The sequence below is a fragment of the Marmota monax genome, unplaced genomic scaffold (assembly GCF_021218885.2).
Source record: "Marmota monax isolate L192 unplaced genomic scaffold, Marmota_monax_Labrador192_F-V1.1 WCK01_AAM20220418_F8-fsc00042, whole genome shotgun sequence".
Lineage (NCBI taxonomy): Eukaryota > Metazoa > Chordata > Mammalia > Rodentia > Sciuridae > Marmota > Marmota monax.
The window spans coordinates 9,063,446-9,091,419 of NW_026693008.1; the positions used below are offsets into that span (position 1 = coordinate 9,063,446).

At 39.6% G+C, this 27,974-nt stretch overlaps 2 protein-coding genes across 7 annotated transcripts in view; both read right to left on the bottom strand.

Moving 5' to 3' along the window:
- Stimate (STIM activating enhancer) overlaps positions 1 to 9,105 on the bottom strand; it is a 52,121-nt gene extending 43,016 nt beyond the window's left edge. Inside the window, exon 1 of one of the 2 annotated variants that reach the window (XM_046452896.2) lies at positions 8,833 to 9,099. In XM_046452896.2, the coding sequence (XP_046308852.1) occupies positions 8,833 to 8,992 (160 nt within the window). In that variant the 5' untranslated portion in view covers positions 8,993 to 9,099. Of the gene's footprint in view, positions 1 to 8,832 lie in introns of both variants that reach the window. The other variant, XM_046452897.2, reaches the window with a different exon arrangement.
- A 2,159-nt stretch (positions 9,106 to 11,264) lies between these two features.
- Positions 11,265 to 27,974, bottom strand: part of Sfmbt1 (Scm like with four mbt domains 1) — a 139,999-nt gene continuing 123,289 nt past the window's right edge. For all 5 annotated transcript variants that reach the window (XM_046452845.2, XM_046452843.2, XM_058582135.1 and 2 more), the window contains 6 exons: positions 27,818 to 27,927; positions 26,857 to 27,032; positions 19,398 to 19,576; positions 18,977 to 19,222; positions 17,554 to 17,682; positions 11,265 to 16,382 (listed from right to left, as the gene is read on the bottom strand). In XM_046452845.2, the coding sequence (XP_046308801.1) occupies positions 16,242 to 16,382; positions 17,554 to 17,682; positions 18,977 to 19,222; positions 19,398 to 19,576; positions 26,857 to 27,032; positions 27,818 to 27,927 (981 nt within the window). In that variant the 3' untranslated portion in view covers positions 11,265 to 16,241. The remainder of the gene's footprint in view (positions 16,383 to 17,553; positions 17,683 to 18,976; positions 19,223 to 19,397; positions 19,577 to 26,856; positions 27,033 to 27,817; positions 27,928 to 27,974) is intronic.

Below are 27,974 nucleotides of genomic sequence, written 5' to 3' on the forward strand. Positions count from 1 at the left end.
TAGATGGGATTTGCAATAACTCAAGTGAGAAGTCTTTTTCTCACAGGCACAAAGATAGTTTCAGTGGTTCACAATCCTTCTGCATTAAGTACAGGATTTCTAGAATGTGCTGACAAGTGGAGTCCTTGTCAGAGACATTCCATAGCAAAGCCCAGCCCTGCTGAGGCCTGGGACCATGCTCACTGGGTGGGTGATAGCAGTTCCCAGGACTTACCCAGCATGGTGTGACTCTGTATGATCACACCCTGAGAGCTGTACAGAATCCAGGCTGGAATGAAAAACCAGTGTCTCTTTTCTCCCTATACCTCTGTGGAATGTGGTGGACAGTCAATAAAACTAGTTAACAGGGGTTGTGGCTCAGTGGTAGAGTGCTTGCCTAGCATGTCTGAGGCACTGAGTTGGATTCTCAGCACTACATATAAATAATTAAATAAAGGTCCATTGGGAAAAGAAAATCTAGTTAACAATAAGGAGTGGCTTCCTCTGTTACCTAAAAGCAAGGTCTCCGGAGCCAGACTGGAGCCTGGTTCTACTGCTTACTGGTTGTGTGATCTTGGGTTACTTAACCTCTCTGTGACTCAGATGTAGGGAGTACTTGCCTTTACAGGTGGCTGTGAGGATTGGGTGCCTGTCACAGAGCAAATGAACATGTTTGTTCACAGAATCTCCAACATCTATGTCAGAAGGCACCACCAAGAGGAGAGGAGGTGGGAAGACACCATGGTCCCATTCTTTGGTAGTCCAGAAGATATAAAGGGAATATTGCCTTAGTGGGGCACTTGAGATCTGAAAGGGACACCTTGACAACAGGCTTTCTTAAAAAAAAAAAAAAAAAGTTCTGTGTGTCTTTTTTTTTGAGGTGGAGTCTCACCATGTTGCCCAAGCTGGCCTCCAACTTATGATCCTCCTTTCTCAGCCTCCCACACAGCTGGTATCACAGATGCACCACTGCACCTGGCAAAAGAAACACTCCAAATGAAGCACAAAGGTAAGGGTAGCCCCTGACTCGACAACCATCCTCTGAAGAGGCTTAAAATGGACTAAAAGGCCTTCTGGAGCTCCTCAGGTACCCTCTTTTCAGGTACCCTCTGCCTCTGTGTTCTCAGTCTACAATCAGCTACCACACCTGTTCCCTGCTTCAGATCTCTGTTCCCACCACTTCCTCTGTGTGGAGAATTCCTCATGCCTCCTCTCAATGTCCTGTCAGCACGCTGCAGCCCATGCCATCTCCAAACCCCTCAAGGATGGGAGCAGGTCTTAGCTTTTTTTTTTGTCAAGGTGGCATCTAGCACCTTATTTGGCACCCAAGTCCTTTACAACCCTAATAGTCCACATTTCTTACATTTGGGGGACAACATACTGACTTTCTAGTCTGTCCTTTTAGAGCTAATGAGAAAGATACATATTGAACAGATGTAGTGGTTCTCAAAGGGAGGTGAGTAGGTTCCCCAAGAGATATTTGGTAATGTCTGAGACATTTTTGGTTGTCACATGCAGGGGTTGCTACTGGTGTCTAGTGGGTAGAAGCCAAATAATCGTTAAACACCTTATAACACACAGGAGAGTCCCCTGCTGGCCCCCTGCAATAAAATCATCATCATCATCATCATCATCATCATCATCATCATCATCATCTAGTCGATAATGCCAATGGCGCCAAGCTGAAAAACTAGGTAATTTCCTAGCATTGAAGTAATCTAAAAGAGGCTCACTACCTCTCTCTATGCTTACAATAATAAATCATAAGGAAAGAGTAACACTTATAATTAACATTTAAAATAATGACTCTCCTCATAGTCATATAGTATTAGGCAAAAAAATTCTGTAAAAAATCAACAGGTAACCTTAAACTACCAGGACTGGAAATCTCTTCCTCACCAGTTATGGATAGACTCTCTTACCCTGCTTCTCTGCTGTTCAGACACTATACCTTAGCCGCCCCCCCCCCACCCCAAGGTTAACCATCCACTGCACAGCAAAGGAAACCTTCACAGAGGCCAACCCAGAAGAACATAGCCAAGACACAACTTACATATGCATGAAATGACTGCCAAATCATTTTCAAATTCATATTTTTAATGCCATCAATGGCCATAAAATAATCTGAAGCTCCAGATACTGCTTTGGACATAAAAAACAATTAAGAAAGAAAATCAGAATTGTTCAGATAACCAAAAATGAAATGAGGTAGTCATGGATAAAGAGTAATCAGAAAGTGTGCACATCTTGTGGGAGGGAAGCCCGAACTGGATGGAAAAAGGCAGGCAGGAATGGAGGAAGAGCAGAGGAGTGTTGGGAACCTGCTCATCACAAGAATTTGTAGAAGGCACTTCATAGGCTCACTCTGTTTACAAAATGAACATACTCCCTTTCAGGGTTCCTGTGAATACATCAAGTGCTGAGCATAAGAGTCAGGAGGCCAGTTCACTACCTACAGCTTTAGGACCCAAGCCAAATAAAGCCAGTGACTTGGACACAGGTCTGTCACCTGGAAATTGCAGTCTTATTCCACCCTCTGCCCTTTCAAGGTCCACGTAAGGCACTGCAGGTGAAAACACAAAAAGGGGTTAGCTAAAGGAGAGAGGTGATGATGTCTACCAAAGCCACCCGGTTTGGACACATGCTTATGTGAAAATCACACTGACCTTGTTGGTTGGGTTAAAGTTCTTTACAGTATGTGCTCTACAAAGTGGGATAAAAGTTAGGGACATTGTTTAAATAAGAAGAAGAAGAAAAAAAAAAAACGGAAATGCTTAACCTAATTCAGAAAACAAGTCACTAAGCACTCGGGTGAGGTTCTTCCCCAGACCCCTGAATGTACATACTATAATAAAGAGGATGATGACATCACCCCCAGAGAAAGCCTAACTTGTGCCTGACACTGATTCAGTTTCCTTATAGACATTCCTTATAATCCCCACAGCCAGAAGAGAGAAATTGCTATCTCTATCTCACTGGGGAAGAAACTGAAACTTTGAGAAATATGTAAGTTGCTCAAGGGCACTATGTGACAAAAGCAGAAATGGAAGCCTCAACTGGTTCCACAGCCAGGGATTCTGCTATTTTTAACCTCTTGTAAAACTCCTTCAACACAACTTCATCGTCATGCAAATATTATACTAATTGCAAAGAATTTTAAGCAGATCATTAAAGCAGTAGAGGCTTGATAGGCCCCCAAAGGGCAATACTTGACTAACGGAAGTATTTAACAGTCTAAAAAAATGCATTTGATGAAATTAGCTATGATTCAGCTTGTCCCCTAATTCAGACAACTCCCTCTTGCCCTGATTTTACTCCAAATTAATAAAGTTTTATTATAAATAAGGCACTAGATCATCATTATGGAAAATGTTACCAAATAGACTACCATTTAGAAAATCTGAAATTGTTTAAAAAATAAAAACCCTGAACCAGCCAGCATGCTAATATTGTGTGCACTACTTTCCCCCATGGGGACTAGCCTGGGACAGAAAAAAAGTAGTGTTCTTTCTTTGCCTGGGCTGGCCCTCAACAGGCAAGAAAGGTCATTAGCATTTTTGAAGCATGAGCTGGGTGAAGGCCCAGAGACAGGTGCCTTCATTCCTGTGTCCCAGCTCCAACTGAGCCATCACTTCATTTTCTTATTTTACCAGGAGTTGATCACTGCGTGAAAGGTTATTGAAGAACGGATCATCATGTATCAATTGATAAAGAGAAATACATCTTTGTAAAGGAGAGATAAGGAGGTCTCCACTATCAAGTAACTGACTATATCATAACAGCTCGACAGCCTAATTTCACATGCCTCCCAGTGGGATGTCATATGAAATATACAGCATTATGATTATTATTATGATTATGGAGTGTTCTTGCCATAAAACTGCTCCTCTAGACCAAACTAAGGAAAACACAGGGATCAGAGGAACAACTCAAACACCACAATAAGGAAAACTTCCAGACAATTCTAGAATGTGGAACATTCTATTCAACCACCAGCTTAGACTCTTTCAAAAGTCAAAGTCCTTAAAAACAAAACACAAGTGTGAGTGGGAAGCTGGAGGTATAGCCCCAGGGCAGGGCGCTTGACTAATAGGTGTGAGGCCCTGGGTTTGATCCCCAGCACCAAGGGGGGGGAGGGGCGGCTGGGCAGGGGAATGTGTACAAGTGTAGGAGGAGATTCTTCGAGAAGTAAAAGTGATTTAAAAACAGAATACAACTGACACTAGTATTGCTGTATATATATACATGGCTTTATAACTAATGTGATCCTGCAATCTGTACACGTGGAAAAATGAGAATTCATACCCTATTTGAATCAAATGTATGATATGTCAAGATCACTGTTTGTCTTGAGCAACTAAAAAAAAAAAAAAAACAGAACCAAACCCAGAGCGGTGGCACATATCTATAATCCCAGGTGCTAAGCAACTCAGTGAGACCCTGTCTCTAAATAAATAAAACAAAACAGGCCTGGGAATGCGGCTCAGTGGTCAAGGGCCACTGAGTTCAATCCCTGGTACCAAAAAAAAAAAAAAAAAAGTACCAAATAAAATGTATGCAGCTTCTAGACCTGCTTTTAAAAACTCCACTTATGAAAGATTCGTGACATTTGGGGGAAATGTAAATATTCAATGGATATCAGATGATATTATGGAGTTATTAAATAATAATTCTTATAGGTGGTCATGTAGGAGATTATCCTAATTCTTAAGAAACTTAGCTAAAGTATTTAGGAATAAAGTTGTGGTACTGACTGCAACTTTCCTTCAAATTAATTGCTCAGTTAAAAAAGAGAGAGAGAGAGAGAGAGAGAGAGAGAGAGCGCACAAATTTCCTGCAACTTTCCTTCAAATTAATTGCTCAGTTAAAAAAGACAGAGAGAGAGAGAGCGAGCGCAAATAGTAGAGGGCAAATAAACAGGCATTCTATGCATTAATTCTTAACTTAGATCTAAGTGTTTGACACGTTTTAAGATAAAAACTGAAATGGGGTGTATAGTGGTGAGGGTAGAAAAGACTGTGCCAACATGGGCTATGTGTTCACAGAGCACATAGGGAAGTCAGCTCAGCATGAGAGGAAACTCTGGACACTCTTGAGCTTAAGCTATCAAAGCTGGGTGGACTGGTTTGTGATTTTACTTTGGGCCACAAGAAGGAAGCTGTCACTTCTCAATGCTAATACTGCTCAGTATAACTTAGATATATTTCTCCCTGCCAGTCCCCATATCTGTGACACAAAATAGGCAGGCAGATTTATCCAAGTTCTCAAAACACTTATTTTGTTAAAAGTCATTTCTGTCTACACTTCAGTCCTGACTCTGCATAGCAAAGCAAGCCTGAGTTTGCTTTGCGCTCACAGTCCTGAGAATAAACACCCCCAAATGCCAACACACACATTGGCCAATGCTGACCTTTGGCTGACAGCTGGGTGACTATCCTGCACTAAGTTTCCTGAGCTCCAGGATTGTTCAGCTCTGTTCCGCTGCGACTCTGGTCTGAATGACTTGAGTCAGAGGCTACAGACAAAGTCACCAGAACATGAGGTGCTGCTCAACAGGCAAATCATGACCAAACCCTCATGGTTAAAGTGCTTCTTTCCTTGCAACCAGTCATTTTGATGGGAGCCCAGAAAACTCATAGTAGGAGTACCTCTATAAGCTGGCTTCTGAGTTTCCTTGGCTTTCTTTAGCTGGAGCCTCTGGAAAACCCACCAACTTAATTAAAAAGGTGATGCTGACACTAGGACATGATGGTAGATGGTGGCCTGCAATAGTCTGGATGTTCAAGTAGCTTGAAGAACAGGTTAGATACAGGACCTGGCATACACACTCTCAACTGCCTGGACCAAGAATCTGTAAAACACCACACATAAAACAAGAAGTCCATCAGAGTGCCATGGTGAGTAATCCTTGTGAGAACCAAAATCCTCCCCAGGGACATCAAGAGATGTGAGACATCTTATTCTAGGACAAAAACAGAGCAACTGATAAGCAGAGAAAAAAGTAATTTTTGAGTTAAAAAAAAAAAAAAAAAAGAGCATAAACACATTATTCTGATGATTCACTGAAATCATGGAGGTGAAGTTGGAAAATTACCTCAGTTTGTCTGGCACAGAAGTGGGTCCATCATGCTACAGAATATGCTCATCTAGCAGGAAAACTGAACAGTTTCTGCAGTGAGCACTGAGGAAGTACCTAAGAGAAGCATTAAGTCTGCTGCCGAAGGGCATGCAAATACCAGGAAAGGGAAAGACTGACCTCAAAGAAGATGGGGACTGTTAATTCAAATTGCTCAGAACACACTGCTTGAAGAAGATGGTGATGAAGCAGCCTCATCATAACAAATGCCCTCCCTCCCTCAAGGACTGCCATGTGGAACCTCTCATCTGGGAGCCTGGTCCTCCACCTCCAGCAACTCTGTAACTAGGACAACAGAGCCCAACAGCTGGCAGATGCATTTCCTTGAGAGTACCTTACTCCCCTTTCTTCTTCTCCTGTGAAGTCTATTCCAAAATTTAAAAAGGTAGCCTCTTAGGGATTTCCTCTTCTTTCCAGCAGTTCAAAAAGGAAAAGCCCCACAGTTCTATTTCAACAGAACCAAGGAATTTGAGCCATAAGAAAGGCACTTACCTGACTGGGTCCCAGCCAGTGGGTCTTCTCCTTAACTTCACAGTCCTATCACCTTGGTCTGTTTTGTCTACTTCTATGAAAGGTGATGAGGATCTTACTCTCATCTCTATTTCTGTGTTCAGAACAGATCCAGCTTTGGCCTTTCCAATTCTACTCCCCATTACTACTACCGACATCATTCCAGGACTATCTGCCATTTCCACAAACCCCCTTTCACATCAAGCCTTCCACTGAGCGAGAGACTACTTTCTCATCCAGTCTTTTCACAGAGAAAAAAAAAAAAAAAAAAACAACCACAGTGGGATTTGCACATGTGCTCACAATGAAGATTAAGTAAAGAGAGTGTCCCTGAAGACTCTCAGGGCCAGCATCACCACTATGGCACACTTCTCAGCTGTGAGGAACTCTGCCCTGTCATAATCACATTTTCCTTTCTGAATCACAAGTGCCAAACCCTAGGGGATAAAGCAGGCCATCAACCTCAATAAAAACCATGAAAAGGGCCAGAAGTAGGCTATGAAATCTCAGGTTAGGGAACAAAATAAAAATTAAACCAGAGCTGGAGATATAGCTCAGTGATACAGCATGCCTGAGACCCTGGGTTTGATTCCCAAAACCACAAAAACAATAAAATTAAACTTACAGTTCCTGAGAGAGAAAGGCAGGCTGGAGGGAGGAGAGAAAAGTGGGAGGAGAGTGAAACCCCACTCAGAATGTCTTAAAAACATACACATATAGTACAGCAACTGATTTTGGCTAAGTTGTCACAAATTATTATTGTGGAAACAAGTGAGTATTTGTTCAGCAGAAAAAAAAAGGAAGGCAAGCAGGACCTAAGAACAGAAGAAAAAATGGCAAACAAAGACAGTTGGGCACTTGTTGCAGGACTTGTCAAGGCCAGGCAACCAGAGGAAAACAGTGTCCAAGATCAGACACTCTCCAGGGTCACCTGAAACTTGGAAGAATTCACCCAAAGAAATCTCTCTATCTTAACAAGCAAGGTGGCCCTTCAGCAAGGGGACCCTAAAAGACCTCTGGATGAGACCACCCCAGGAACCAGCTGAGGAGCACATACTCTACTGGAACTTCTGGTTCTGCCCACACAAGCACAGTGGGGAAGTTTTGAGAACAAGTCATTTTTGAATTAATGCCTCTGAACAGTTAAGTTATAATCTTTCCTTCCTCCAAAACACGTTAAAGGGGCATTTCTAGACCTATGTGCCACATACAGGTTCTTGTTATCCTTATTGTTAAAATATGTATTAAAAAATCAACACACCCGCCTCGCGGTAGTCCACATGATCCTCACCCTCTCATCTCATAACCCACAGGACTATCAGGGCCATCTGGGACTTCCTTCTTCATTACAAAACTCCCAAGGAAGTGACCCTGGTGACTTAACTCAGGGATTCTGAGACCTCCACAGACCCTCTTAGCCTATTTCTCCGTCAAGCCATTAGATTGCCTGAGTATTTATGAATACTTAAAATATAAATAATAAAAATGGGTTGGGAAGGGAATAGCCAGGGTAAGCTTCATATGCGGCTTCGTTAGGAAAGCTTGGGACAGAGATGGAACAGGTGACCTGTTTGGGGAAGAAAAGGAGAGGAAGGAGATGTGGGAGAAGGCGGCAAGGGAAAATAATGCTGAGGGAGAAGGACCAGAGGGCGGGGAGAAGGGGGTGGTCCTGGGAAAATATTCCATCTACCGCAAAGGATGCAAGGTAGCAGGATTCAAACACCAACAGATAGCAAATCTTTTAAGAGCGAAGAAGGTGCCAAAGAGAGCTCAGCATCAAACTAGGGATTTAGGGATGTGGACTTAGAGCGTGGAGGATAGGCTAAGAAGGGTTCTTGAGAGCAGGCAGAGGTGCCACCCAGAAGAGGTCATGACTCCGGGATGGAAAGTGGGGTAACCTTAATTTGCGATGACATGGTGGGAGCGGGGCGAGTTTTAGGTTGGCATCTCAGAAAAAGAGACGTGTAGTAAGGTGGAGAGGGGCAGGGTCACTCTTAAGAGGCTGCAGCGACAAGGGCTCGGGATCGTGTGGTCAGGGACCCGGGTTCGCCTTCGTCTGGGAATGCCCAGCTTGGACTGGGGGAGAAAGGAACCTCTACCACAGGGCCCTGGTCCCCAGGCCTTAACTCTTCAGGCAGGAGGGTCCTCGCGGCCGCGCTGGGCCGGGGGTTTGTGGCACTGAGGAGGGGCTAAGGTCCCGGACTCACGCATTAATGTGCTGAAGGCCACGACGCCGAGCAGCCCCTGCAGGAAGATGCCGAAACTGTGCATGAGCGCGCCGCTCTCACAGCGGCCCGCCCCGGACGCGGCAGTGGAGGACGGCCCGCCCGGCAGTCCGCTGCTCGCGTTCCCGGCGGGGCCCTGCATGGCGGCCTGGCGGGAGGGCGTGGGGCGCCGGCCCGCCCAGCCTCGCTGCTGCGGGGACCGCACCGCCGAGCCCGGAGGCCGGAGGCCGGAGCCCGAGCCGGGAGCCGGTTCCTCCGCCGGCGGCCAACTCGGCGCCGCGCGTAACCCGACGTCTGAGATCGCAGCGCCTGATTGGCCTGGCCTGGCGTAGGGGTGGGCCCCGGCGATTCTGCTCTCCCCCGAGGGGCGGGGCTCCGGCCCGGGCGAAGGGCGGGCCGGTGGGTCTCCACCCGCAGGTAGACCGACCAGGTGAGCGTCGCAGCGCAGACCGGAGTGAGACTCAGGGACTCTGAGCTTCAGGTAAGCAGGGCAGTAGCAAGGCCAGTCTGTGATTAAATTCTTTTTCCCTCCGTCATAAATCTCTTATGTCCTGGAGAATTTATTAAAAATAAATTTGTGGATTCCATCCTCGCAAATTCCGTCTCAGTACTTTACGGGTGGGGGCTCAATAATCTGCCGCTGGATTTCGTTGAAGCAGCCTGGATTATTCTGAACGTGGTTGAGGAAAAATCTTGGGACATCACAGGAGCTTCTTCCTTCCAAGTCAGATATCGGGCGTCTTTCCTCTACTTCCCTGGTCAAAACACCAGGGAATTTGATTAATCACAACCCCGAGTTTATTTCCCCCCCCCCCATAAATATTTTTTTTTTCTTTTCTTGAGACGGGGATCTTGCTGTATTGCCCAGGTTTAAGCCATCCACCTGTGCCTCAGCCTCCGGAGAGCCCTCCTCTGCACCTGGCTCCCCATAAACATAATTTAAATGGTCATTTTAATCCAAGCACTTTCGTGTAGAAATATACCAGGTTTAGACTGAAAGCTGTGTGCATAATATTCCCACTTTGCTTACATTGAAGGTCATATTGAATGTGATTCATAAAAGGCGGCCAAACCAGGCTTCTTGGCTCATACCTGTAATTGCTACTGGGGAGGCTGAGGCAGGAGCATCACAAGTTTAAGAGCAACCTCAGCAAGACCCTGCCACAAAATAAACAGGGTTGGGGTGTAGCCCACTGGTAGAGGAGCGCTTGCGTATTTTATGGGAGGGCCTAAATTCAATCCCCACTAGCACAAAAAAAGAAAAAAAAATCCACACACACACACACACACACACACACACACACAATCTCTACCTCTACTAGGGTCCTTAGTCCTCTCCAGTTTCTCAGATTTTCACCTCTTCGGAGAAATGGTGCTTCAAGAGCCCTGACTTTTCTGCTGCATAGTGACAGTGTATGTGTTATATGAGTCCAGTTGGCAGTGGGCTACATTTGAAAACAGTATATTCTATCTCTAGGGAAAAATTTCCCTATAATTTAGCTCCCAAGAAACCCCAATTACATTCCCGGGTTAAATCTATCCAAATGCTTTCTTCATTAACTGGAATATTAACCTGATTATCCATATAGCAAAAATGCAATTCTCCACACTTTTCTTACAATACACTTTCACATCTCTGTGCTTTTGTGCAGCATTCTAGCTGCATAGATGCTGTTCCCTTTTTCCTCCTCCATGAACTGTTGTTCATGCTTCAAGGCCCACCTGACCTCCCCCACTGTACTCCCACATTTCTTTGAGTGTACTGTTTCACTAGAATTTAAGGCAGCTTAATTACATGGCTATAAATACATCTTTCTCCTGCAGCTGAGTGTTGGCCTCCTGAAGACAGGAACTGGTTTTTATTCACTCGTGAATCCAACACAGTGTCTGACATAGAACATGCAACAAAATTTTTTTAAATTTAAACTGAGTTTTAATTTATAAAAATTCTCCACAAATATTGACCATAAGCAAATACAGAAAATCTGGTTAAGAAAATAAATGGATACGGGAAAATTAAAATTGCATCACTGCCTTAAGTCCAAGAGGGATCTTATGAGGACGCACAACGATTAACAGTACTAGTTCAGAGGGAACTGAACAAGAGGATGTGTCTTAAAGCCAAGGAGAGTGTGACTGGCATAAGGAGACTTAGTTTCCTGAACACACAGACAGCTCAAGAAAAATTGCACATAAGGCTGAAAACTGAAGTTTGGACACAGCACTGTTCTACACATTCAAATGTGGACAAATCCTTAATGCCCCAAGAGAATAAGAACTCATTTTAGGGATCAGGAGCAGAATCCCCAGTGCTAGAAGCAAGGCCACTGTGGGGAATTCTTGTCTTCCTACCTTTCCTGAGCTGAAATTTTAAAAAGCATATAAATATGGAGGTGAAAGGACAAGACAGCCAGAAGGGGGAGAATTCTGGAATTTTATTAAGGTAGGAAGGAATTTTCTCCACCTCTCAGAATTGATTCTGAGGCCCCACTGGAAAGAGTTTTGATGGATGGACTCTTGTCAAAATGTCCTCCTTACTGTCGAATCAGTACAAATGAAATTAAAAGTTAAACAAAGCTTAAGACCTATTTCCTTTAATTTTCTCAAACCATTTAAAACTGTCATAATATGCCACAAGTTTATACAAACTTATTTACCAAAAAGAAAAACATAAATATTCATCCAAAATACTTTAAAAATATTTTGAAGTATACCATCAAACTGGATGGGAGTTTAATAGGTTTCCTGATGCATATTTCCCCTTAAGTGTTCTTTATCTTCAATGCATAACTTTTGAAATTAAGAGGAGAAACAGAAAGCAATAAGTACTTAAGTTTGTTCCAAACAAGCAGCTTAAAAAAAAAAAAAAAAAGGCAAGATACATTAAACAAAGTGCATCAGTTCCATTGAGTTAGAATTAGAAAGAGGCCTAAGGACAGTGCTGTAACCAGCCGGGAGTCCCTCTCTGACAGGTCTCTGATTGTCTTTAGAAATACTTGAAAAAAGGAAGAAGGGGAGCAGGGGAGAGGAAAAGAAATGAGCACTTAAAATCTCAAGAGAAATATTCATTCAAACTAACTTTCACCAGGATCCTTGCAAAGGAGTTAAGTGACCACACAGCTTTAATTTTGTACTTTGTAATCTCCCTCAATCATATGCTTTATGACTTGATTTGCCCCCAAAGCATCCTTTCAACACTATCTGGCCACCTTCATTCTGCCAAGCTAGGCAAGCAGTTAGAACAAACCATGCAGAAGCCTATAGGCCTGAATATTCACACATCCTGAGAACAGGCACCCCCATCCCATCAGCAATGGTGGCACCATTTTACTAGTTAGCATCCTCTTTTAACCCCATGGCTCAGGTCTAAGCTTTACTGCTGGTGTTGAAGATTTGCCCAGCAAGGCTGGGGCTTGTTTCTCTTTTACAACATTCTTTTGTGATAGGCCATTGCACCAGGACAGAGCAGTCAGAAAAAGCATAAGGGGAGAGAGTTTTAGGCCTACTTCTCATCCCCTCAACCCTCTACTGCTGCTCTTGTAAAAATCTGACTTCTTAAACATTGTAGCCAAGATAATCAATATGCACTTTTTAAAAAGTGCACTACGACTATCTTCTATACCTCACCACTAAGGCTGCTTCCAGAAACAGTACTTGGTCTGAGACAAGTACTAAGGAAAAACGCCCTAAGAGAGTGGGCTTAAAACCACATCCATTTGGACTGAGCTTTGAGTTTAGAACTCTACACCAAAATTCCAAATCCATTAGGTACCTTATTTGGATAAATTCAAATTTCCTAAAGATGCACATTCTCACACAAGGATGTCATTAAAATTTACTAGTAAAATATTTAGAGTGAATAAAGTCTAGGAAGAAAATTATAGTGGCAGGAAAGTGACATTTCTTTTTGGTTTTGCAAAAACTGATTTCTTTTTTGTCCTACAGTTTCTAAACCAGCACCATGGATGACAATCCAGCTACTTACAATAAGACTCAGGACTAAAAATACTTAAAATTTAACAAGGGAGTACCTGGTCCTCACCAAGATTTATACTTCACTTTCATTAGTGGTGCCTTTTTCTTCATCTTCATAAGTAAACAGAATACTTTTCAACTTGTATGCATGCTCATACATGGAACATCCCTAATACATAGGACCAGAGTGCAAACCTAAAGCTTCCATAGAAATCAATCAAACCAGTAAAGGGGTGTCTTAAATGTAAGTCTTTGGTGATAGATGCCAAGTAAATGTAAGTGCTAGGGACAGTTTTTACAATGTCCCAATCTAGATTTCCTAATGTTCTGTGTCCTTTGGAAAGAGTTGTTGGCTTGAGAAAGGAATAGTTCTGAGTCCTACCTTATCTAGGGCCTCCTAGAGCTTTTAAAATGTATTCAGTACCACCTTAGTGAATGGATTGGTTCTACAAAGCAAGTAAAATGTATTCATGAAGAAGCTTTGGTTCAATGTCCTCTGTTTCACAGTGAGAATAATTTTACTTTCAGGAAAAAAGACATAAAAACCAAATTCTGAATGGCTTTCTATGTCTGTCTGTATCATAATTCAAAAAATATTTACCAAGATCACTGTTTCCAGAGGTTGGTAAATACCCTTTTTGACCTCATAAATTTATGTCATAGATGCCAGGAGCCACCCACATTGCTAAAATTAGGGTAAAAAGCCCCCATTAAGGCATTCCCTGCATTAGCCCCTTCAAACTGCTTCAATGAGAAAGATGGTTCACAAATAAAAAAAGTAGCTTAGTCCTCAGAAGCACACAAAATATAGTTAAAATGTCAGAACAAATATGCATGTGAAGTAAAAGATCTCCCTAACACATTGACATAGTAGTTATATCCTAATATTGGTAGGCCAACTTTTCCAGTTAAGGAGGATGATATTCAAATTTTATACTTAAAAAAAATGCCCTGTGCCAAATTCTCAATTATTCTCTCATATATAATATCTGGGACTAGGGGCTGGGGACTATAAATCTTTTTTAAAGTGATTGTCTATATCCCAGTAGAAGGGAAGACATATTAAGGGAAAACCTACTCATTGTTCAATTTAAAAGCCAGTCTTTCTCTAGGAGAAAGCTAAGCCTGAATAATCATGGTGTAAACAGACAAGCCTGTTGTTCCCCAAACCTACCCAGATCAGAAACCACTCTGGGCAGTGTGTTTTCACCTTTCAGGGGATTTAGATCCCCATCTGTGAAGAGAGGTGGTCCTAAATTCTGTGATTTCTTAAGAAGTCAAGAAGACAGGCAAAATAACATATTCATTATTGTTACATTTGGAAAATGTCCTCTTATATTTCATTTTCCAAGACAATGATGTGAGGCCCTAAACATTAATTCCAGAAGTTTTGTGTTCCATTGCTCTTCCTCAAGGAACCCTGTCATGCCTTATTGCCTTGACTGCTGAGCTCTTGGGAAACGTTATTAAACAAGATAACCATCCCCTTAAAACCACCTGCTTAGATGCTAATTGTTTGCTAGCATCATATATATGCTTCTCTTCTATGGATATACAATTAAACAAAATTTTAAAAATTGGATCTCTGAATAAGTTCAAATACATTAACTTTTACTTAAATGGAGCTTCTTTCCAAATATGTTAGTAACCTAAGCAAAGTTAATGCTTTTATCATTTGGTTGGAGAACTTGAGTTCTGGTGGCTCATGAATTATCCATTGAAAAGAGGATCCAGGCTGGACTGTTTGCAAAACTACACAAAAAGAGAGGGTGTTGGGTAGAGAAAAGGAAAAAACAAAAATCACAATCAGTTTAAATTTGTAATAATATTACCTTATATTTGTATAGTTGTTCAGAATTTACCCAGTTAGCAGTTTTAAAACATTTTCATAATTCTCAAGGAGGAATGATTAGGTTATAAATTTGCAGGTGACTAGGACAATTCAAACATAAATAAATAAATAAATAAACAGCAAAGCAAACCACATAAGGGAGGCAATCTGTGTATGTCTTTCCTCATTCTCTGTGTCTAGAACAGTATAAAGAAGTGCTGTTACTCTACAATAGCTAGCAATGCAATCATAAGCGAAAATTCATCTGGAATTTCATGTCAATGTGAACTGAGTCCAAAGAAACACCTAAAAGAATACTGAGTGTTAAGTGAGAATCCTCAGACTGTAAAGTACATTCAATTTAAAGGTTTAGGCAAAGAAAAGCATATATGTGGGTAGGCAAAGGGATTTCCAGACTCCTTAACTACCTCTCAATCTTTATCCTATCACTGAGGACACTCCAGCAGGAACTCCATGCTCTGTGTCACCCCCCAAATCACATTTTTTCTTTGTGCTTCTACACTATTTACCTGGAGATACCTAGAAAGCATGGAAAATTGGCTTTACAGAGGATTCAAAGGAACATCTACTGATTCACACAAAGGACTCTAGGAATGAAACAGAGGTAGACAAACAAATCTAGAGAAAAGTAAATACAAAATAAAAGCCATTTCCATCCCTCTGAGACCTAATAGGGAGACAGCAATTAAACTGAAATACCAACAATGCTTGTAAGCCTACTTAAACACAGGTATCCAGAACTGGGTCAAGATAAAAAACAATGACAGCAGAGTTCTTAGGGCAGGTCAGTTAAGAAACTGGTTTAAGTGTCCATACAATGTTTCTAAGAAAGCAAACAGTGATTTTTTCTCCCTCCAACTTCTGTCATAGTATTAGTGTTCACGAAGCTTAAAAATGACATCATATAAAAAAACCTCATTCATGACTGTAAGCTCAATTATCAACAGAGGTAGTAAACAAAGGAACTCTTAAGAATAGATTTTAAAAATGGATCAAAGTGTGACTATACATTCAAAACCCTAGAGCCACATAATCATCCCCAAAAAGAATTGTTTTAATTTTAAAAAGCTTAAAAACACAATGACAATGAAGCACTGATGTGCCTTAGGCAGAGTCCCAAATCAGTGCTGACTTAAAGCTATGTCCTCTCTTTCCAAGAAAGAGAAAGCAGAGAACAAAGTTCAATCTACAGTGGGAAGGAAAGAACAGAATGAAAAGAAACAATCACATCAGTGCCATCCAGCTGCCCAGATAATTCTTTGTTTTCAGGCTACACCACTGGAAATGCTTATTCTTCTTATGAGTTTTTTCCTCACAACCTTTATTTTTTTAAAAACTGTAATCTGCTGAACATGAAATGTCCACATTTCCAATGGCAGGAGAGCCATTTTTGTGCCGTTTTTGCTTCCTTGGTATGGGTCCTCCTTCCCTGAAAGTGCAAAGAGAGCAAGCCGACACCTGCAGGGCCCAGAGCCCCAGGACTATTTCAGCTCTACTTCAAGAGCAGGGTGAAGGATTTGCTGCATTTGTGCTTCAAAGATCCAGCTTACTTTGGTTGTCCTTCTCAGTTGGCAAACTGCTCATAAAAAGCAAACTTGATCCTTTCTATGTGATGGCAAAGCTTGATGGCAGGGCCCAATTTTAAGTCCATGCACTCTTGAACAGTGGGAAGGGTAAGGAGCAACAGGGCCTGCCCATCAATTTCCTGTTAAGGCATAAAAATGCAAATTATCTATGATGTGCACATGAATGGCAGCTTGAGCATGACAGCCCCAATTCATTTTGGTTCTATCAAAACCAGAGTCTCTTTGTGCTTTCCCTTCATTACCTTTCCCTTTACACAAGTGTCACACATCTCCTTTTAAGTGGCTCCAATGTCCTCCACCTAAGGAAGCTTCAAAGTGGATAAGAAATTTTACCATGGATGAAAATCCATTCTATAGAGCCTCTCTGCTCAGCAGAAATTCATTTCAGTAAGCTGTTGAACCCTGTTAACTGGCAACTAACTGTGCTAAAAGAAATATATTTTTAGAGGGCTCTTTCTCAATCTGAAACAAAACATTAACTATAAACTTTAATATTCTCCTACTTTGTAACATTCATAAAAACATGATAAGCTCTTCAAAGATGTTCAGTTTTGAATAACTTCAATTATCAAAACAAAATTTATTTTAATTAGGGCCACTATTTGTTCTGTTTTTTTTTTTTTTTCCTTTTTTGTGGTACAAGAAATTGAATCCAGGAACTCATGCATGCTGGGCAAGCACTCTACTACTGAGCTATATCCCCAGCCCAAATGAACTACTTGGGTTTCAGGAAATCTACCTTAAAACTGATTGTCACTGGGCTGGGGTTGTGGCTCAGTGGTGGAGCACTTGCCCTAGAACATGAAGGCACTGGGTTCGATCCACAGCACCACATTAAAATAAATAAATAAATAAACAAAATAAATGTATTGTGTCCGTCTACAACTAAAAATAAAAAAAAAAAACCTGATTGTTACTTTACAGCTTGACACATGACAAATGGTATTTTTAAAAATAAGCCATTATTTTAATAAAAGATAAAATAAATCATTATTTTTTTAAAAGATGAGAGTTAAGCAAGGCTTGCTTGATTTCAATCCATTTAAATACATGGGGAACAAAACCAAATTTCTGAGAAAAATGGATGGATGAAAATTTGCTTCAACCATGAGGCAGGTTAGATAAATAACTTCTAATCATCTTTTTTTCCTCCCCAAACGGGAATTAAACAATGCCTTAGTTTTGGATCAAACATTTTTCCTAAAACTTGTAAATAAATTGTTCACTATTACACAAATAGTTCTTTGCTAAAAGACAATATTATTATAGATTATAGGTATCTGCAATTACCTGGTCTAGGAATATTCTTGCTAATGGAGCACAGTCCGTGGATCTGATGAACCGAACGACATCTGCCACGCTCCACTTCAGGGGATTACTATCCAAATGAAGCCTTTCAGCAACTTCAATCCTTATTTCCTTCATTCCCCACAACAAAATCAAACCAAAGGGTGTAAGAGCTATTTTATCTGAAAAAAGTCTCTCCATAAGTTAATAACCCTTCAAGACAGGATTTAAAGTGATCTTAGGACATGATTTCCCCCAACAAAGATGGAAAAACCCTACATGCATTAGATACTCAGGAAATTTATATTATAACACAACATTATCAAAAAGGAAGAATTCATCTCAGAGTTTCAGCACAAATAAGTGGGACAATTTAACAGAAAAAAGTTTTTAACTCTCCTATTTGTTCTTGGTCTATTTCAGCTGGTCTCTGCTAGAGTACTAAAGTGAATGAGATGGTATTTTCAATGAGAAGGCTAACCAAATTGTCACAAGAGACCTTTTATTGCTCTTGCTCATGGTACATTTTAAAAAAGTAATCCGTTTTTAAAATAATAATTTCACACCATCCCAGCACTGGGGTGCCGGGCTATATCTCCACCCCTTTTTATTTTGAGACAGGGTTTCACCAAGTTATCCAGGCTGGCCTCAAATTTGTAATCCTCCTGCCTTAGTCTCCCAAGTTGCTGGGATTACAGGCAAAACAGTAAAACAATAACTAAATTGCAATCTTATCTCACACACACACACACACACACACACACATTATATAATATACATATATGCATATATTAAGTATAGTAAACAAGATAGCTTAACCAGAATCAAAAAGATAAATAACTATTTCTACAAAAACCATACATATTATGAACATATTAAAAGGCAATTTTCCTGGGCTGTGGTTGTGGCTCAGTGGTGGGGTGCTTGCCTGGCATGTGTGGGGCACTGGGTTCGATCCTCAGTACCACATAATAATAGATAAATAAAATAAAGGCATTGTGTCAAACTACAATAGTTAGGGAGAAAAAAAAAAAGGCAGTTTTCCCTAAATTAAATGACAGGCTCTAAAATAAACTAGCAATTAAGTTTTTTTAACTTAAGCAGCTGCTGAGAGATTGTGCCCCTCATAAATAGATGATCTCCTCCAAATAATACTTGAAACACATGTAAATCACTGTCTTTGGAATCATTAGCTTGTATTAAAAGAAGTGGAGGGCTGAAGCTGTAGCTCAGTGGCAGAGTGCCTGCCTTGCACTTGTGATGCACTGGGTTTGATCCTCAGCACCACATAAAAATAAACAAATAAATAAAGGCATGCTGTCTAACTATAAAAATTTTAAAAAAAGAAGTGGAATGCCTGCATCATTAACAATTAGATTCTAGAAGAAAATTAAAATGGGGAAAAAACCATTTTAAATAATTGTACCTTTGGCGAAGGAGGTTTATTTTCATCATCAGAAAATGAAAAAGTGCGAAGTTCTCTTTTTCTCCTTTGTCTGTCTGGGGGCAGTGAAGTGGATATCTCACTTTGGGTGGGAGAAGAGGAGCATGACTTTTTTTCGGACATTTCTGACTCTTCCTGTAGCTCATCCTGCTGCTCAGATGTACTGTCCTCACTTAGGGAATCATCATCCCCTTCATCTGCATCATCCTCATCTTCACCCCCACTTCCCTAGAGGAAAAAGAGACAAGTCTCATTGAAATTCAGGACAAACCAGTTCCTGGGCCACAAAAACATCTTCTATTGGCTACAGATCTGAATTAGAACCACCTGCAGATATTCTTTCTGTGTTCGAATTATAAAGCAGTGGTTGCTAGAGATGATGGGTACATTACAGATATCATACCTGGGGTGAGCCCACTGGGGTATTATCAACAGATGCAGAGGAACGTTTCTTCTTATGAACAAAAACATTTTTCCTTCTCTTTCTCCTCTTACTGGCTTTTTTCAGGGCACAAGCTAAGTTACTATGCCCACCAGGGGGCCTTCCAATTCTTTTATTTTTCTTCTTTCCATAATAATGTGCTAAATGTGGATGATAAAGAAAAATAAAAGTTGCTTTATTATTGCTATGCACCTTAAAACCACAAGAGAGTTTATTAACATAGCAGTAAACAGGTATAGTATATTTGACTGAGGCTTAAATTCCATATAGTGGAATAAGGAGATAAGTATTTGATATAATTAATACTGACAGGTGAATAAACCTGAATAATCCTCCACATATCAAGATATAGAACATCTTCATTAACCCAGTCATTCCCTCCCAGAGCAACCACTATTCTAATTTCCATGATGACAGATTAGTTTTATATCTCTATGGAGCCACACAGAAGGTAGTTTTTTTAAATATGTGGCTTCTTTTACACAGGATAATGTTTTCGAGTTTCATCTGTTATCATGTATACAAATTTATTCCATTTTGTTTGTGAATAGCATTCCACTGTAGAAATGTACCAGTTTATCTACTTTCTTATTGATGGGTACTTGGGCTGTATTTGGGTTATGAATATAATTTGTTTACAATGAACATTCATGTACAAGGCTTTTAATGCACATGTTTTCATTGCTTTGTATAAACACCTAAAAATATAGTTGCTGGATCATAGAGAGGACATATCATTAACTTTTTAAAAAAAATGTTTATTTTTTAGTTGTAGTTGGACACAATACCTTTATTTTATTTATTTTTATGTGGTGCTGAGGATCAAACCCAGGGCTTTTCATGTGCTAGGTGAGCATTCTACTACTGAGCCACAACCCCAGCCACATATATCATTACTTTTAAAGAAGCTACTAGCTTTCCAAAATGGATGTGTAATTTTACATTCCCACCTGCAAAGTATGGGAGATTTAGGTTTTCTACACTTTGCAAACCAGTAGTAGTATTGTCAGTCTTTCATTTCAGTCAATGTAGTGAGTTCTCACTTTAGTTTCTATTGTTTGTTTTTGTCTTTTAAAAGCTACTTTTATTAGCCGGGTAGCAAACACCTGTAATCTTAGCTACTCAGCAGGTTGATGCAGGAGGATTGTATCTTTAATGTCAACCTGAGCAATTTAGTACAACTGTCTCAAAATAATATTTTAAAAGTGTTGGGGATATAGCTCTGTGGTAGAGCACTTGCCTAGAACACAAGAAACCCTGGGTACAATCCCGAGTACTGCTAAACAAATAAAACAAAATATATTTTTTGTTGTTAATTGACACACAGTGATTGCACATATTTGTGGGGTACAGTATTTCAATGCATGTATACAATCAGTAATGATCAGATCAGGATAAATGGCATAATTATCACCTTGAAGATATATTGTTTGTTATGAACATTCAAAATCCTCTCTACTAGCTATTTTGAAATACACAATTAGGTTTTGTCAACCATAGTTATGCTATTGTGCTATAAACATTATGAGTTATTGCTCCTATCAAACTGCATCCCTATGCCCATTAGTCATGCTCTTTCTATTCCCCTCTGCCACACCCTAATTCAGATTATGGTGATCCCTATTCTATTCTCTATTTATAGGAGATCAGCTTTTTAGCTTCTAAATATAATTGAGAACATGCAATATTTGTCTTTCTGTGCATGATTTATTTCCTTTATAATGTCTTCCAGTTCCATCCACGTTACTACAAATCTCATTGTAGTTTTAATTTGCAAATTTCCCTGATGACTAATGATATTGTACACTTTTTCATGTGATTATTGGACACTTGTATATCTTCTTTCTTGAAATACATATGCAAGTCTTTCATTTGTAGTTTTAAACTTTTATTTCATTTTTAATTTTACTTAAAATTTTTTTTTTGGTTCTGTGGACTGCATGCAGGGTCCTCACTCATATGCTAGATAAGCACCTACCTCTGAACTACATCTGCAGCCCTTTTTGTTCCTAAATAGTTTATTGAGATATAATTCACCTAACATAAAATTCAACAGTTTAAAGTGTATATAATTCAGTGATTTTAGTATAAATATGTTGTGCAATCATTACCACTTTATAATTCCAAAACATTTTATTTTCTTTTTCCCTCCTTCTCGCCTTCCCCTGGGGGTGAAACTCACATAACATACAAATGACTATTTAAAAGTGTATAATTCAGCTAGCCGCATTAGCACACATCTGTAATCCTAGCTACTTGTGAGGCTAAGGAAGGATGATCTCAAGATCTCAGCCTTAGCATTTAGCAAGACTCTGTCTCAAAAAAAGGAAAAAAAAAAAAAAAAAGGAGCTAGGAGAATAGCTTAGTGCTAGCCCCTGGGTTCTATCCCCAGTAACAGAGGGGGAAAAAACCTCCACAATTCAGAGGTATGTAGTATATTCAAAATGTCAAGCAGCCACCGGATGTGTCATTTTAAAATTCCCCTTTTTATTATTAAGTTGTGGGATTTAATATATTCTGAAGAGAAGTTCTTTGCTGGATATGCATGTTACTTTTAAGTATTTTTTTAGTTGTCGATGGACACAATACCTTTATTTATTTTTATGTGGTGCTGAGGATCCAACCCAGTGCCTCACATGTGCAAGGCAGGCACTCTACCACTGAACCACAACCCCAGCCCCTTTTCTTTTTTGAAAATAGTATTATTGCTGGGTGTGGTGGCACATGCTTGTAATCTCAGTGGCTTGGGAGGCTGAGGCAGGAGGATCACAAGTTCAAAGCCAGCTGCAGTAACTTAGTGGGCCCTAAGCAACTTAACGAGACCCCGTCTCAAAATTAAAAATAAAAAAAAAAGGCTGGAGACATGGTTCAGTGGTTAAAAGCACCTGGGTTCATTCCCTGGTACCTGCCACCCCCCCCCCCCCCAAAAAAAAAGTATTGAAGAGCAAAATTTGGGGATGGGGGGTACTGGGGATTAAACTCAGGGGCACTCAACCACAGAGCCACATCCCCAGCCCTATTTTGTATTTTATTTAGATATAGGGTCTCACTGAGTTGCTTAGCACCTTGCTGTTGCTGAGGCTGGCTTTGAACTTGCAATCCTCCTGTCTCAGCCTCCTAAGCCACTGGGATTACAGGCGTGCACCATTGCACTTGGCTTGAAGAGTAGAAGTTTTTAATTTTGGTAATATTTAACTTATTAATTTTTCCTTTATGTTAGTGTATTTCTGAGTCCTCTCTAGGAAATCTTTGAGTCCCCCCAAATCTTTCTAACTTGAATATATTCTCCTTGTTTTCTTCTTTACAGTTATAGCTTTTACATTAGGTCTATAATAGATCTTAAATTAACTTTTATATGAGTTATGAGGTAGGAGTTAAAGAGTTGTTTTTTTTTTGTTTTTGTTTTTCCTATTTGTATGTCCAGTTGTATTAGTCCCATTTGTTGAAAAGAATCTCCTTTCCCTATTAAATTCCTTGGTCACCCTTGTTGAAAATCATTTGACCATATAAATTTGGCTCTATTTCTGGACCCTATACTCTATCCCATTGTTTTATTTCACTACTCTTTTTTTTAATATTTATTTTTTAGGTGTAGATGGACAACAACACAATGCCTTTATTTTTATGTGGTGCTCTTTTGATACTATAGCTTTATGATTTAAAAATAGAGAAAGTGAAAAGTCCTTCAACTTTATTCTTTTCATTTAAATTTTAGAATACATAGATAATTCAAAAATGAAATACATAGTCTATCTCTGGGTTATGGATTAAGGCAATATCAAAACATAATTGGGGCTGGGGTTGTAGCCCAGTGGTAGAGTGCTTGCCTCACACGTTGGAGGCACTGGGTTCAATCCTCAGCATCACATAAAAATAAAATGAAGGTATTGTGTCCATCCACAAAAAATATTTTAAAAAATATATAATGGAACTTTCTACACAAATGAATTCTTCTTAAAGGTTAAAGTTCATTTATTATCATTACTAATTAGGAAAAAATTACAGATGCTCCTAAAATCTAGGCTAGTTTCAACTGTATCATTATGAAAGATATATTCAGACAAAAAGCATAATAAAATTCACAAATCTTCAAAGGCCCAAAGTGTTATATGTGCATTTATCTGAATAGTATTTTTCATCTAGCTCCTAATAGCTCTAATTTTCCAAACTCTGATACAATAGACTAAAATAATCTATACCCTTACAGAGTTTACAATCCAATATATACAAACAGAAACTCGAAAGTTAGACTCTTACATGATTTTTTAATTCAAATATTGATTAGAAAGCTTGCCATACAAGGTCTAAGCCTTGGATCAGCAACATCAGTCACCTCAGGGAGCTTGCTAGAAAGCAGACATTCAGGCTCATAGACCCACACCTCTAATAACCAGAATCCATTTTAACAAGATCCTCAGGTAATCTGCATGTGCCATAAAGTTTAAGAGGCACACAGCCCTAAAAGAAATCTTTTCAAATTTAACACAGTAAACTCCTCATCTGTGCTAATTCTCCCAAGTGACAGAGGGCTTGTGGGATTTAAAGAAAAGCAGGATCAGAATTTTAGCTTTGGGTAACAATGCCTTAATGAGGCTCCCACCTGAAATTTCATCCTACATAACCCCATCTCAGTTTCATAAAGGAGAAAAGATAAGCACAGAGAGGAAACAGGTGTCAGCATACTTCAAAGTGAGACTACAACTTCCTCCTCTCCTGCTATTTATGCCTCTGCAACCGCTGGGCCTACTTCGCTGCTCTTCACAACACTGAGAAAGCTCCTGCCTCAAGCCTGTGCCCTCAATACCCTTTCTACCAAGATGTCTGCACAGCTATGTTCTTGTTTCCTTCAGGTGTTCCCTGTCAGAAGACTTTCTTGATCACCTGTATATACAGCACCCCAGGCCTAGCCTTCCTCACTCCTCTACTGCACTTGATCACCTTGCTTTATTCCCTACCTCTTGTACTTAACTCTCTATAGCTGTTCATTTATTATCTATCCCAAATTACATGAAAACTCAGGACAGGAATTTTGTTTTATTAATATATGCCAGTGCTCACACAGTAGGCACATAATAAATACCTGAAAATCATATAAATGAATGTCATATCCTATTTAATGCAACATCTAATTTATACAAGGGCCACATGGAAGTTGGCAAACTAGGACCTATGGCCTATTTTGGTATGGTCCTTCAGCTAAAATTGTAATCGTACATTTTTAAAAAGGGTTCTTTAAAATGAAAATACAACATGATGTAGGCTCCCTATTTACCTCTTTTATTGTTTCTCTTGCTGAGAGAAAACTTTTCAGTTTAAGTAAGTCCCATTTATTTATTCTTGTTATTAACTCTTGGGCTATGGACGTCCTATTAAGTAATTTGGAGCCCGACCCCACAATATGTAGATCAGAGCCAACTTTTTCTTCTATCAGACGCAGAGTCTCTGATTTGATATCTAGCTCCTTGATCCACTTTGAGTTAACTTTTGTGCATGGCGAGAGGAGGGGATTCAGTTTCATTTTGTTGCATATGGATTTCCAGTTTTCCCAGCACCATTTGTTGAAGATGCTATCCTCCCTCCATTGCATGCTTTTAGCTCCTTTATCAAATACAAGATAGTTGTAGCTTTGTGGATTAGTCTCTGTGTCCTCTATTCTGTACCATTGGTCCACCCTCCTGTTTTGGTACCAGTACCATGCTGTTTTTGTTACTATTGCTCTGTAATATAGTTTTAAGTCTGGTATCGCTATACCGCCTGATTCGCACTTCCTGCTTAGAATTGCTTTTGCTATTCTGGGTCTTTTATTTTTCCATATGAATTTCATGATTGCTTTATCCATTTCTACAAGAAATGCCGTTGGGATTTTGATTGGCATTGCATTAAACCTATAGAGAACTTTTGGTAATATCGCCATTTTGATGATGTTAGTTCTGCCTATCCATGAACAGGGTATATTTTTCCATCTTCTAAGATCTTCTTCTACTTCTCTTTTTAGGGTTTTGTAGTTTTCATTATATAAATCTTTCACCTCTTTTGTTAGGTTGATTCCCAAGTATTTTATTTCAAATTTTTACTCCTCACACTTCAGATAGAGCCCTAATATCCAGAGTATACAAAGAACTCAAAAAATTAAACAATAAGAAAACAAATAACCCAATCAACAAATGGGCCAAAGACCTGAACAGACACTTCTCAGAGGAGGACATACAATCAATCAACAAGTACATGAAAAAATGCTCACCATCTCTAGCAGTCAGAGAAATGCAAATCAAAACCACCCTAAGATACCATCTCACTCCAGTAAGATTGGCAGCCATTATGAAGTCAAACAACAACAAGTGCTGGAGAGGATGTGGGGAAAAGGGTACTCTTGTACATTGCTGGTGGGACTGCAAACTGGTGCGGCCAATCTGGAAAGCAGTATGGAGATTCCTGGGAAAGCTGGGAATGGAACCACCATTTGACCCAGCTATTGCCCTTCTTGGACTATTCCCTGAAGACCTTAAAAGAGCGTACTACAGGGATACTGCTACATCGATGTTCATAGCAGCACAATTCACAATTGCTAGACTGTGGAACCAACCCAGATGCCCTTCAATAGATGAATGGATAAAAAAAAATGTGGCATTTATACACCATGGAGTATTACGCAGCACTAAAAAATGACAAAATCATAGAATTTGCAGGGAAATGGATGGCACTAGAGCAGATTATGCTTAGTGAAGCTAGCCAATCCCTAAAAAACAAATACCAAATGTCTTCTTTGATATAATGAGAGCAACTAAGAACAGAGCAGGGAGGAAGAGCAGGAAGAAAAGATTAACATTAAACAGATACATGAGGTGGGATGGAAAGGGAGAGAAAAGGGAAATTGCATGGTAATGGAGGGAGACCCTCATTGTTATACAAAATTACATATAAGAGGTTGTGAGGGGAATGGGAAAATAAACAAGGAGAGAAATGAATTACAGTGGATGGGGTACAGAGAGAAGATGGGAGGGGAGGGAGGGGGGATAGTAGAGGATAGGAAAGGTAGCAGAATACAACAGTTACTAATAGGGCATTATGTAAAAATGTGGATGTGTAACCGATGTGATTCTGCAATCTGTATTTGGGGTAAAATTGGGAGTTCATAACCAACTTGAATTTAATGTATGAAATATGATATGTCAAGAGCTTTACAATGTTTTGAACAACCAATAAAAAAATAAATTAAAAAAAAAATGAAAATACAACAGAATAAAAAGAATATGTGAGAGAGACCACATGACCCATAGCATAGAATATTTATTATCTGGTTCTTTACAGAAAATGTTTGTGTACTCATGTTATATATAAGTATGTCTGCAAAAATTAAAAATTCCAATATATAAGGTATGGTCAGTTGCTATAATTAATATATTTGAAAAACATGACTTACTGTATTTGGTCTTTGTAAGTACAGAGCAGTTCTCAGAACATGTATCCAGAACCATCCGTGGACCAAAGAGGTTAGGACAGCATTCCAGTTTAATACAGGTTTGCCGGCAGAATTCAGTTACCCGATCTGCTGTTTTCACTATTTCAACAGTAGCCCGATAACTTTTTCCCTTATATCTACCGTTGGAAGAAATCAGATGACAGATTTATTTAGCCAGTGATTATACAAAGAAAAACCAAGCATACTAAATAGCTGAACAATATTTTTTTGTTCTTAGAATATTCTGAGTCCTACCGAGTTTGAGGTCTCTGAAAACAACATTAGACTTAAATCTAGTAAGATGTGACAACTAAAAGCTGAGTTATTTAAATGAACAAATTATAATATTTTATTTTTTAGTTGCAGTTGGACACAATACCTTTATTTTACTTATTTATTTTTATGTGGTGCTGAGGATGGAACCCAGGGCCTCGCACGTGCTAGGCAAGCACTCCACCACTGAGCCATAACCCTAGCCCTGTGAAGATTTTCAAATAGTAATCTCACTAATTAGTATAAACACAAAAGTGGTGTTTCCTTAAGTCTTTCTTTATTAGTGGGTAGTGATCCTCAGAAGGTGGTTCAAGGATAGTATGACTTGCCAATTGTCATCCATGCACGGTCAGAAAGTAAGAGTCAACTGGAAAATTTTATGTCTCTTGAATCTAATAGGAAATTGTTCTTGCAATTTTGTGTCTTAAATTTTATATTTCTTATAATTCATTTTTATCATATTTTGTAAATGTTTTGATCCATGACAGAATGGAATCTAAAAAAGAAAATCAGCTTGGTTCTTCACCACAAATAAAAGATAAAGCAACACTACCCTAGAAAACATAAGCATCTGACGTAATCCACATAAGAACTGATTCTGTGACCTGTTAAAGACAAACAAGAATAGAGAGCAGAGGAATCTACTCACTTGGCTTTTAGGACTTCTCCACATCCATGCCACACAGAGTCTTTGTCCAATTGGAGCTCCCGAAGGACACGACTGGGTTTATAGGCTGCATTTATAAGTAAAGTGAGGACCTGAACTCGGTTTTAAAGCAGAAAGAAATATGGGTAGGGAAGGAGAA